Raw genomic sequence first — 13,096 nt, forward strand, 5'->3', positions numbered from 1 at the left:
ATTACAAATCAAAACGGACCCCAAATCACTTTCTAACAAAAACGAACTCAAATATTTTTGTTTTTTGTTTTCATTAAAAAAAAAAAAAAAGTGGATTTAATTCCACACTTTCTAATAGTACCTTCAGGTGTTGAATTTTTAAAACCAAAATTAAATTTTTATTCTGTTTATAAATTTCAAGATTTGACTTTATAAAAAAGACTGAATAAAATATAATTTATTTATTTTTTAAAAATTAAATTAAATATAATTTATTTTTTTTTTAAAAAAATTCAGAATCATATTATGTTTTTAAAATTTCGTTGCCAAACACACTAATATGCAAGCAATCTCACAAGTCAAACCGTAGGGCACGGCGCCTCTCTAGTCTCTACCTTGTAAGAATATAAGTAGCTGCTTTTGTCAAATGAAGAACAAATTGGAAAAGAAAAGTGGAACCGGTGACCCTAGGACCACTTTCAAATACCCCCCCGACCTTTCTCCTTTTTGAAAATTATCGTCATTTCATTCACCGCTCCTAAATGAGAGCTTCTCGCAAACAGTAGTGCTTCTACTGATTTCCACACCCCTCTTTTTCTCTGTCTCGATTACGCACTCCCGCCTCTCTTTATCCCACGCCTACTCAACTGCGCCGCACTGCTTCACTGCAGGCCATTGCGGTTTTTGTATGAAACAGATCTGGGTTTTTTTTTTTGTTTTGTTGGTTGGGCTTAGAAACTGAGAAATGGTTGCGGAGCCTTGGATTGTGAAGATGGGCAGCCAGGTGAGCACGAATCTCAAGCACGCGCTCCTTCTTGAAGTTTCCAAGAAGAAGAGCGCCAAGACCCACCAACCCCCAAAGCAAACCATAGGCATTCTCTCCTTCGAGGTCGCCACCGTGATGTCCAAGACCGTTCACCTCCACAAGTCGCTCACCGACTCCGAGATCTCCAAGCTCAACACCGAGATCTTGAAATCGGAGGGGGTGCTCAAACTGGTGTCCGACGACGAGGCCCTCCTTCGGGAGCTCGCCATGGCGGAGAAGCTAGACGAGCTGAACCGCGTCGCCGGCGTGGTGTCCCGTCTCGGCAAGAAGTGCTCCGAGCCGGCCTTGCAGGGGTTCGAGCACGTCTACGGTGACGTTGTGAGTGGGGTTATTGACGTGAGGGAATTGGGGTTTTTGGTGAGGGATATGGAGGGAATGGTGAGGAAGATGGAGAGACTTGTGAACGCGACGGCGAGTTTGTACAGCGAAATGGAGGTGCTGAACGAGCTGGAGCAGGCGGCGAAGAAGTTCCAGAACAACCAGCACGAGGAGAGCAAGAGGGCGTTCGAGCAGAAGCTGAATTGGCAGAGGCAGGATGTGAGCCATTTCAAGGAGGTCTCGCTTTGGAACCAGATGTACGATAAGGTTGTGGAGCTCTTGGCCAGGTCAGTGTGCACAATCTACGCTAGGATTTGTACCGTGTTTGGTGACCCTTCAACGAACTTAAAGAAGAATCTATGTGGACTTCAGCCGGGTTCGGAGCCGTTGAAACGTAGTAGGAGTAGTGGGTGCCATTCGGCGGAGAAGAAAAGGGTGTCGACCTTTAAGTCTCAGTTTGATTTGCGGAGGGGTGAGATGGCGCCGTTTCGACCAGAATATTTGAATTTCCCGTGTGGGACGAGCCCAGGGAGGTTTTTCACGGATTGCCTTAGTTTAACCAGCTCGGTTCCCAGGTTTCAGGACGATGATGAATATGTTGGTCATCAGGATCGGAGTAGCCAAGTTTCTGGGAATGTTCTTTTGAAAAGAGAGCACCTTAATCACTCTAATTGTTGTGTTAATCAGTCCCAGATTGGTGTTTCGCTTAGTGGGGATCAAAGACAGTCCAAGCCGAGTGTGATACAAGGCGCTCGGTTCGGCCCCAAGAGCCGCTTGACGGTCTATGCTCCTCCCACAACCGTGGGCGGCTCTGCTTTGGCCTTGCATTATGCGAATGTTATAATTGTTATGGAGAAGTTGCTTCGCTACCCGCATCTCGTGGGTGAGGAAGCTAGGGACGATTTGTACCAGATGTTGCCCACGAGCTTAAGAATGTCTCTGAAGACTAATCTCAAGTCCTATACCAAAAATCTGGCAATATATGACGCCCCTCTTGCCCATGATTGGAAGGAGACTCTTGATGGGATTCTGAGGTGGCTTGCGCCGCTTGCACATAACATGATCAGGTGGCAAAGTGAGCGGAATTTCGAGCAGCATCAAATCGTTACGCGGACGAATGTTCTGCTGCTTCAGACGCTGTATTTCGCCGACAGGGAAAAGACGGAGGCGGCTATATGTGAGCTTCTTGTGGGGTTGAATTACATATGCCGCTACGAGCATCAGCAGAATGCGTTGTTGGACTGTGCCAGCAGTTTCGATTTTGAGGACTGCATGGAATGGCAATTGCAATGTGGAGCTGCTTATATTCATTGATAAAATTGCTGGATTTGAATACGTGAAGTGGGTGGTAGAGTATTTTTCTTGGTTCCCGATACTTATGAAGATACAGATGATAGTTCAACAGAATGTGAATACCCCCTGAGCTTTGCACTCTGAAGACCTTTAATTGTTGAAGGCTTTGAGTTTACTTATGTATCATGTCGCAAGGTACGAGAAGTTGAATTCTGCTTTTCAAAAAAAAAAAAAAAAAGGAAGTTGAATTCTGAAGTATATAATTCCAATTATTTATGAAAAAGAAGGTATCGTGTTCATCTTGTGTAGGAATTTGTATAAATGTTTGTGTAAAGTTAGTAGTAGTTTTTCCTTCGCAACATCCTAGTGCATTGCTTGCAATTTATACTTTTATGCGTGGAGTCAGATCATCTAGAATATAATGGCTATTGTTAAGTTCATATTCTCTGTGGACTTTGGTGCATTGTGGAGTAATCTCAAATGAGAACTCTTTTGAAAACTATGACATTTGGAAATCATCTTGGATCCCGGCATCGTGACTGGTGTTAAAATTGGGAGTTTAAAATTAGTTGTCACTTAGCAAACACGGCGATTTTGAAGGTGTTACTAAATCTTTGTGCTCTCTGTAGAAAACTTCAATGCGAGTGCCATTGTTCAGCCGGGGACGTTCCTCAAATTCATTTTTGTTCTCCATGATGACCAGCAAGTGATATATATATCGAGATTTTACTAAATAACAAACTATAACACTTGGGCTAAGGGTCAAGTTGGTAATTTTCTCTTACATCTCCCCCTCCTGGAGCCCAAGTATCATATATGCCTTCAAAATAAAGAGCCTTTAATACTACTTATCAAAAATAAAGAGCCTTGAATACTGCTATACCTAACAAAATTAAATGAATATCCAAAATTGTAGTCATTTTATTTCTATTTTTCTATACATGTATGATTTGAAAATTGATCTTAGAGTGTCTAGGGTTGGGCGGGGTTCTCTTAACACCTTTTTTCTTCTCGTCGGAGTTATTTCACAGGGACTTGGCATAGTAAGGAAGTATGAATTGCACACTTAGAGAATGCAGTACACGGAGAGTTGTATGCTGTGTTTGGGAAGGAAGAATTGCTCCCCAAAAGGAATATATATATATATGATTGTGGGGAATGTTTTAAATGGAAGATTTTAAAGAGCATTGAATAAAAAGAGTCCCATACAACCTATCAAAAAAAAGAGTCCTATATAGAAAGTGTAGTTGGCATTTATAAGCCTAACACACTTTAAGCCTTTGCTTTAAAGTAATGCTTGGGTGTATACTCTAGTATGGTTTGAAGTACCGGAAGTACGTGCACGCGTGCCTGCGTAGCAGTGGGCTATAGGACGCTAGTGGCGTCTTGATGATGCACTTGACACTTAGCATTGGAGCTCGGAGCAGTCTGATCAAGACCATTCAATTTTGGACCATAAGGATCATTTGATCTGTTGGTTTGATCTAGACCATAGGATGCTTCTTAGATAGATCCAATGGTTGAATTTACCGAACCATCACTGAAGTAAATTGTAAGGTCAAATCAACTTTAATATAATGGTTGAGATTAAATAATTACGATCAAATGGTTATTATTAAATAATTATTTGATCTAATGGTCTGAATTAGGTGTCTGTTAAAATAGTGTGTTATTATTGTTATTCTTCTGTTTCTCTCTCTCCTTATGCACTGTAAATTACGAGTCTCTATTTCTTGGTAGAATAGAAAATCTGAGGGTATTTATGTTTAGTTTCGTTCGTACAAAACGTAACTAAACAACAGAGGATTTTTGGGCTCCATTTCATCTTGGAACACAGGTGTCCTGAAGTGAAGTTACTGTATCTGGATGATGGATCTCTTTAGGTTGGTTTCTCTTTTTCTTTTCCTGAGCAGGGTAGTTCCTCCTTGTATTGACAGCTTCCCGATCTGCTTATAAACTGAGTAAATCTTTCTCTGTATTTGTTTGTTTTGAATTATGAAATATATACATAATGTTGTAAACTGGGGCCTGGAATCTGTTGCACCGTGTCCTCTTAAGCTTTCTGCTACAGCGGGCTTTTTAAATATATCAGTATTATGTGATAGGGGTGAGGATTAATATGCCCCCGATGATCTCTCATCCGAAGCCAAATTATTTATGTCTCTAGATTTTTTATATAAGGATACTCTGTTTTTTTTATAGCAAAATGCCCTCACTAACACTTCCTTTCCTTTCCCAACTTACTGGATATATATATATATATCTTTTAAAGGAACAATTATGTTATATTGTTTTAGTTACACATGAAATCTGGTACTGTTCATCCATGGCTGATTTCCATGTTTTGATGTGTTCTTTAATCTCTACTTGTCCTGTTGTGGCATTTCTAGTGTACAATGCCTTTGAGACTGCTACTGCTTCCCATATAATGAGTAACAGTAATAAATGCATAATCATACAAGTCAACATTTGTACAACACTCAACGTGCCATCTGATCTGCAAAGAATGATGTGTGATCTTAAGCTAATTAATTTTGATTAGAAGCCCTCATAATGAATTAGAGACACATTTGAAGTGCACGTTACTTCTGATATGAGAGCATTCATGTGTTAATTTTCTAAGAGGCTCTTCTCAAATGACAGAATTTCTATTCCTAATTAGCAAACCCTACTATGTTTTTGCTTTATAATCTGTGTTTATTAATTTTTTTTTCCCTTATGTTTTAATGAATTTTATTTTCCTTTATTTGAATTGATCTGGTTACTTTGATGGTAATGCAAGAAACAGGGCTGAAATATAATGATGAATTTAGGAATTTACAGCTCCATCCATCAAGGAAAGCAGGTGTGATCATCTGGCATTATAAGCAGGTGGTAGAAGAGGGCATTGAGTATGATAATAAAAGAACCTTCAAAGGCTTCAATCATGTGGTTGGATATCATTAATTTTGAGTGTGAACTCTGGCAGAGAGAGAGAGAGAGAAAGATGCCTCTCTCTTCCGACTGGATCCGGCTTGTACGGACACGAAATAAATGGCTTTCATGGGCAATTCCAGCCTGTGAATTCATTACCCATTACCCTGCAAATTCACTGGAAGACTACATGGAATCTGCAAAATTGTCTCAAATTCTTGGGCAGGGGAAGACTATGGACAGTGGTAATGGGAAATGCAGTACCCCCACTTCTGGTGCTTCAGCAGATTTCTCCAGCCTGGGGCGCGGGGGGGTGGGTTAAAATTGTTTTACTGTGACGAAAAAGGCTACCAAATGCATTTTCAAGAGCTTTCCTCTTAGTAAAATGTGTTAGGCTTTGCAAATACGGAAGGAAACGAAGCCCAAAGTGTTCTTTGTGTGACTTGTAGCGTGTTAGTGGGATAACTTTGGGTACACCGTACACGTTACTCTATAGTTTTGACGTCCTAGGTTAGATATTTGCATGTGTTTAGGGGGTGGTGTGACAGTCAGGCTCTTGTGTGAGCAAATCAAAAATCCCAATAGGTGTAATATTTAACAAAAAATGGTGCTCATCGAGCATAAGTTGGGATTGCCACGACGTGCACGTTGAAAAAGAGCTTTTTGAATTAGATCATATGCTCAATTTGGAGGCTCTTAGCAAAAGGTATGCCCAATTTGTTGTCGTAAGCACTCCAATTAGATTGAGTATAGAAAGACTCGTACGTATTAGGTCAAAAGATTAAAATCAAAATCAAAAGAAATTTTTGTGTAGTCTTGAATCTTGATCAAATGAATGAGGATGGGTTGCCACATGTCAAATTGGATAGTTGAGCATGCCCGTACATCACCTGTCTAGTTGGACCAAAATTCAGAATGTCGGTAACCTCCTGATATGCAATATATAGTCTCTTCAGGGTTGGTTTTAGATATTTTGGGTTGTATAGAGTAGAGTAATGAAACTCCGGCATCATTGTACTACAATTTATGATAAATAAAAGTTTTAATTTTTTCGTCTGTAATTTTCAATGCCCTGAGAAATTTTATATTTTGATGATGAATGCATGAGTTTCGTGCTTATTTATTTATTTATTTTTTTGTTTTTAAAAGTATAAATGGTTTTTCTTTGGACCATTATAAAATTGGGGGCCTTTTTTGTTGTTAAGGTGGAGAACTGAACCATGCCCCATGTTCCCCTGTGTAGCGACATGGGGACAAAAATAAGTAAAGAGAGGGATGAGGTTTCTCTCACTTTTGGCATAGCGAGCCCCATCAAAAGGCCCGACAGGCTATTAGCTTAATAGTAGAGCGCTCTTTTGATAATTACATTGTTGTACCTGAACTGTGAGGACTCTCAGCCACATGGATAGTCTTGCCTATACTATTGAGCGTACCTTGTAGTAAACTATGAAATCATGGTTTAATGACCACTAGTTTGATACTATGTTAAAACACTAACGGTTAAAAAAAAAAGCTAATAAATAATAATAAATTTAATAATTTAATTTATATTTGAAAGCTATTTATTTTTTTTATAGAAAACAAAACAAACACAAGAAACCTTTATATTTCCTTTTCTACAGCATCAAGCTAACTTGGTCCTAAAATAAAATTAGGAATCAAATCTCACCTTTACTAAGCTGGGGTGAAGTACTTTTAATGGACACCAAATCTGAATGTTTCTAAGCCTCCCAAAATTTTGATTGGGCTTTGAAGCCATAACCAGCTCAGCCCAAAAGAAAAGAAAATGGAGCACAGACTATTCAAAGCCTCCAGGCCCTCCACGCTTCTGAACTCATCACCATTACCAGCGCCGGGTGTCTCTTTCGTCAAACTTCTCACTCAGAATTCGAAATCTTGGAAACAGAAGCAAACGCGAGTCTGTGAATCCCGCAAGCAATGAGTTACAGAAGGTTCGCCTGCAAATCCTTTCGCTCACATTCTTCTTTCATTTTCACGTTCGTATTTATCTCAATGTGATCCAACGAACCTCCTATATATACGATTGATTTATTTGGATTTATCCATTTTGTATATTGTTGATTATGAAGATCTGGTCTTCAAACAAAATAGGTTGATTTTATTATTATTATTTTTTTGGAATAATTTTGCTTAATTTAAGTTTATTCTAGTTATTGTATAGTAGATTCCTGTTATATAATTTATTCTGGTGCAGTTATTGCAATGCTAATTTTGGTTTTTGGTTGGTTTTTCTTGTGAATTTGCTTAGACAGTTAGACGCAAGACTATGGACAGTCAATGCTGTTGTTGTTGCTACATGATTAGTGAATTGAAAAAGATAGTCAGTCGCGTTTTGTTGAAGTTAAATTTGGGATTCGTTGATAATTTGTCTGTCTAGAATTGTTTAGAGTTGGGATTAATTTGTTTGACATCACGTTTGGTACATGAAATGGCTATTTCGTTGAGAAAAGAATAATTATTACTGGGAATAGAAGAAGCGAATGTAATAACTATTCCTTCCTTAGTTTGGTTGTAAAACTGCAATAGAACACTGAATATGTTTTCTGCTGGTGAATGCAATCATATTGTAACCAAATTTCCTAAACACCCTTATAATACAAATCTAATTTACTTTTTTAAGAATATTTTTTCTTTATTTTTTAAACATAAACAATTGTTATAACTACTTTTTTTTTTTAAAAAAAAAAAAAAATTGTGGATGATGTTGCCGCTGTTGAAGAAACTTAAAGCCTTGCAATGATTTTATGGGGCGATGTGGAGACGAAGCTTAATAGTTGATTTCATATCTAGTTCTGGGTTTTCAAAGAACATTTTTTGGGGTCAGTTGCCTAGAATCTCTGGATTTTGATTCTATTTCTGGATGTGGATCTTCAAAACAATTAGTTTGTAAAGATTTTTTTAAGAATATGTAATTCCCTCACCCTCTCATGACCTAAACCACGAAATACGCCACAACCCTTCTAAGATTGCAACAAACAGAAACTCTTTAATATTCTCTTATTTACTGAGAAAATTGAGGAGAGGAAAAGACGATTATGCTTTGGAGTAAAAATAGACCATCAACATCTAGACATAATTCTTCTATGAATTAGAAACTACACTCACTCTTCAACTAATTACAGTGAAAGACAACAAAATAGGTCATAATTCAACCACTGTAACAAAGGTGAGCTAATAGGAGGCTGTGACATAGTACTGGAGCTGCGAAACAATGGAGAGCTGAAACCTACTCTATCTGAGTAGGATTTGGTGTGATTTTGTCAAATAATGCGGGACATGACCCAATTTCCATCTGCGTCAGAAGCATGTCTATTGACATCATACTTGTTTTGAAAGTTTGCTTTATGATTAATGTTCTGATATATACTTTATGATTGTTGTTCTGATACTCGTTAAATGGGTTTTGGGTATAATCCTTAATGTCGGCAAAACTCTGCATTATTTGTGACACATCTAAGTTATATTATCAATCAACATATCACAAAATGAGCGAATAAGAGAATCTTATGAGGGAGGGAGGGGGGGAGCTTTTGGGTATAATCCTTAATGTCTGCAAAACTCTGCATTATTTGTGACACATCTAGGTTATATTATCAATCAACATATCACAAAATGAGCGAATAAGAGAATCTTATGAGGGAGGGAGGGTTAATCAATATGTTATCCTCCTCTTTTGAGGATTTTTGTGGGAAGATTAATCAATATGTTATTCTCTTAAAAAAGGAATAATTATTCCTCCTTTTTTGAGAGGAATAGGTATTCTGCATTTTGAGGAATGGCTATTCTTGTGAAATAGCTATTGCTAAGAATAAAAAACTAACCAAACAACGGAGTAGCTATTCCATTTCAGAGGTCTATTCTGCATACCAAAAGTACCCTTAGGGAATCAATTATATTGGAAAACCACATGTTTTTGGTGTAAGTGAAAAAGAAACAAACACTTGAAACTGGGTTTAAAGTGAGGAAGTCTAAATACTTTTATATTTTAGTATTATAGCGCCGATTCTCTTTAAATATGCACTTGAGAGTGTGTCTCTCTGGTAGGGGGTAGAATTCTCATAAAGTGCTTTAAATGGCTTCCTTTCTTAAGCATTTTGCTCATTAACGTTGCACTTGCTGAAGTAATACAGGGTTGTAAGAAATGCCAATAGTGAAAGTTCACAGTTAATTCAAAATCTCCTAGTAGTTTGATGTTTATTTCAACAGGATGTACTCTTGCTTCTGTTTTTTCTTTGTTTTGCAGAAGTCTTTGTATTTGGAAAGGCAATTGTCATCATTTATTGTGTACTTGTTCAATTTTTAAATTTATGGCATGATCTCTTTTTGTGCAGGGAGCACCGTGCAGCCAGAGCGTCTCTCTTTGATGGCTTTGATGGACTTGAGGAAGGTGGTCTTAGGGTGCCCTCCTCATACTCCCATGAAACTAATGAGCATGCCAATGAGAGAGCTGTGGACACTTTGCAAGATAGAGTTATATTTCTTAAGAGAGTAAGTTTCCTCTGTGACAAAGGATGACCAGTGTTAGAGTTTTCTTTGGCAATGAGTTTTATTTGATGAATATGGTCTCCAACGCTGTTGTTTTCTCCCATGCGGCTCCAATTTTACTTCTCTAACAACAGCTGTATGTGTGTGTTTGACTTTGGGCCTTACTTCTCCTCGAGTGCATCATGGATTTCTTTTGCAATCTTGTGGTCATCATAAAGGGAAATGATATCACCTCTCAAGCAATGAAGGGTATAATCCCTTGCTAATACATTGTCTTCCTCCCATTTTTCTCCCAACCTTGTGGTGGTGGTAGTCTCATTTTTGCCTTTTTCCATGGGTTTTGTAGTTGTGTGGTTAGAAAGGGTCTTTTCATGTGTCAATGAATAGGTTATGTGTCTCCATGCTCAGAAATTAATTTCATTCAAGTTTTCAATTATACATGTATCAATTCTGTTTTTGAGAGCCATTGGTGGAAGGTGATAATTGATACTTATCTAATATTTTTTGTGTCTTAATAGATGATGTGATTTGAAATGACATGATTACTAATGAAAAAGTAAAAATACAGTGCTTTTTTCTAAAATGTCATTTATTTTATACTAGAGGTGACACAACTTCTTATGAGAATCTTGTTTGTTTTTTTAAAAAGGATGGGAATAGTATTGAAAATTAATAAGTAGGAACTTCTACTTTTGGAAAGTTTCATATGTTTTGAGATAACTCAAAAAGAAAAGGTTATCATTTGTTTTGAAACAAAGTGAGTATTTTTTTTTTTGAAAAGTAATCGAAATATCATTAAAAGCATAAGGCGCCACTAGGTACACGTAAAGTATACTAGAGAAAAAACCTAGCTAGAAGGAGAAAACAGAACAAGGAAATCATGATAACTAATCATCAAAGGAGAAATAAAAGCAGCTGTCCAAAGAAATAGAGTTTTGAAGAAAAAATACTTAATCTTCTCCAATGTCCTTTCACGGTCCTCAATTTCTGTCATTCTTTTTCCTTCATAGACACCACAAAAGATACGAAGGTACCATATTTCACACAGCAGCACTTTGAGTGCTGTCGGCAGTCTACCAACAAGTATACAAGTCTACTGCTCGTCTAGGCATAACTTAAGACAGTTCAAATAGACTAAGGAAAACATTTCACAAGGCACTTGCAACCTCAAAATGGAGTAGAAAATGGTCCACAGAATCCCAATTCCTTTTACACATACAACACCTATCAACAACAATGATATGCTATTTCTTAAGATTATCCATAATTAGGATCTTTCCTAACGCTGCCAACCAAGCAAAAAAAAGCTGCCCTCAAAGGAACCTTAGGCTGCCAAACACTCTTGCAAGGGAAAAGGAAGCCAAAGTGAGTAATAGTTAGTTATTAAGATTAGCTGCCAGGGTTTGGTAGACTCACTCTCGTCTTTCTCGCCAAACCTTGGATAGGGGAACATGTTGTCATATAGATTCTCTTGAATCATACGTTTCAGTTATCCTAAGAATCCTATTATATTTAGTAGCATGTGTAGAAGTTTTGGAGTGCTCAATCACAAAACTGGTTGGATGAATTCCCTGCTATGCATAGTTACTTAGAGTAGTGGTGCAGGGGACTTCCAGTGGAATCATAGACTTTGAGAGGTGCCCTGGTAACAGGTGCAATCTTTTCAACACAATCATTTATAGCATGGTTTCCTATCTGCCATAGACATATCACCCTGTCCACCAACATGCACATGCCTATGCAGACGTGCCCACACACTTTCTAATACACATACACTCATCAAACCTTCTTCTTTTCTGTCACTAGGTAATCATTAAATATTGTGCACCTCTATGCCGGTTATTGAATGCTTTTGTACTTGTATATGATACTAAAATAGTTCCTGCTTTACGGAACTAAGATGGAATATTAATGCGTTAGTTGCCTAGATAAAGGATTAAAGACATGCTTTTTAAATGTGTAATCTATTTACAGAACAACTTTTGATGCATTTATTACTTACCAACAGTTAACAGGTGATATACATGATGAGGTGGAAAGTCATAATCGTCTGCTTGACCGTATGGTAAGTGGGTTACTGACATCTCTATTTGAGTGATTTATTTATTTATTTATGTTATAAATAAATTCTATGTAAAATCAGGGTAACGACATGGATTCGTCAAGGGGCGTGATGTCAGGAACCATGGAACGGTTCAAGATGGTACATGAACTAGATTGCTTTACTATCTTGCTGCCATTCTTTTTATTTTATTGACAGATCTGTTGGATAATGGTTTATTAAAACGATTTCATTGCTTTGTAGGTATTTGAGAAGAAATCAAGCCGAAGAATGTGTACTCTTGTTGCATGCTTTGTGGTTCTCTTTTTAATTATATTTTATCTAATCAGGTAAATGACTCAATTGTGGTATGTACTGTCAATTGCAATATGGATGCCATGCATTTCAAAGGTGATCAGCATCTAGGCCATACTAAATTTGTGATCTCCATAGTCAATCCCGAATCCTCTGTGGAGATGCTTATATTAAGTATGTTTCATAATATAGGAATATTTGCTATATTTTAATTTGGGTTCTGGCGGTCTAATAATTTTCTATATTGTAAAATTGCAACAGTTCAAACTTCGATACATTAATTCCTCATTACTGCTCTGTTATTAATAGCCTTATTTTAACAACTATGAAAGAACTTGGTGCCTCGATTTTTGAGCGAGCAGTTGTGATGTAGGTTTCACAGCATGAATTTGCTTGCACGATAAATGAGACATCAAGAACGATTTTGACTCCCTAGTTTGCATATCTTGAACAACTCTGTCCTGTTGATTCTGATCGCCCTATTTCTTTGCAGGGTCCTCCGATATTTTCCGGTTGGTTAAAGTATAACTATGAGAACCCTTTCCACTTCTTAGATGATGGATGTTGAGGAGGAAAATCATGCCTGTGAAGGTGTATTAACCCTTTTATTGCGGCAAGAAACTGAAACATGACTAATTAGTGGGTTCTCAGCAGCTCTGCCACAATATAGTTGCTCGCCGGAGGTTTTATGTTAGCTAGAATGGCCGGAGGCTAAATTGCAGGCTTGAGTCTATGGAAGGTTAGAATGAATCGTGAACGAACTTTTTGGCATCATTATATCTGTGCATGTTGGCCTTAAGAGTGGTATGCTGCATTTGTATTCTGTAGGAGAGATTCATGGGAAAATTTCCCTCGTGCAATCTAATTCTACTAAAAATATTGGGGGTTAAGCTTAAGCATCAGTA

General features: G+C 37.7%; 2 protein-coding genes across 3 annotated transcripts; both read left to right on the forward strand.

Moving 5' to 3' along the window:
- Window positions 1-375: 375 nt before the first annotated feature.
- Window positions 376-2,713, forward strand: LOC133874202 (uncharacterized). The gene has a single exon (XM_062312068.1). The coding sequence runs from the start codon at window positions 725-727 to the stop codon at window positions 2,435-2,437; it is 1,713 nt and encodes a 570-aa protein (XP_062168052.1). The 5' UTR covers window positions 376-724; the 3' UTR covers window positions 2,438-2,713.
- A 4,417-nt stretch (window positions 2,714-7,130) lies between these two features.
- LOC133858573 (bet1-like SNARE 1-1) lies at window positions 7,131-13,096 on the forward strand. 2 transcript variants are annotated; one of them, XM_062294052.1, is made up of 6 exons: window positions 7,131-7,281; window positions 9,682-9,838; window positions 11,844-11,900; window positions 11,979-12,038; window positions 12,141-12,226; window positions 12,685-13,096. In XM_062294052.1, exons 1-6 carry the CDS (start codon window positions 7,268-7,270, stop codon window positions 12,710-12,712), a joined length of 402 nt encoding a protein of 133 aa, XP_062150036.1. In that variant the 5' UTR covers window positions 7,131-7,267; the 3' UTR covers window positions 12,713-13,096. The 2 variants fall into 2 exon arrangements, with proteins under 2 accessions (XP_062150036.1, XP_062150035.1); XM_062294051.1 differs by lacking the exon at window positions 12,141-12,226 and adding an exon at window positions 12,227-12,365.

Source organism: Alnus glutinosa, chromosome 1 (genome assembly GCF_958979055.1).
Source record: "Alnus glutinosa chromosome 1, dhAlnGlut1.1, whole genome shotgun sequence".
NCBI lineage: Eukaryota > Viridiplantae > Streptophyta > Magnoliopsida > Fagales > Betulaceae > Alnus > Alnus glutinosa.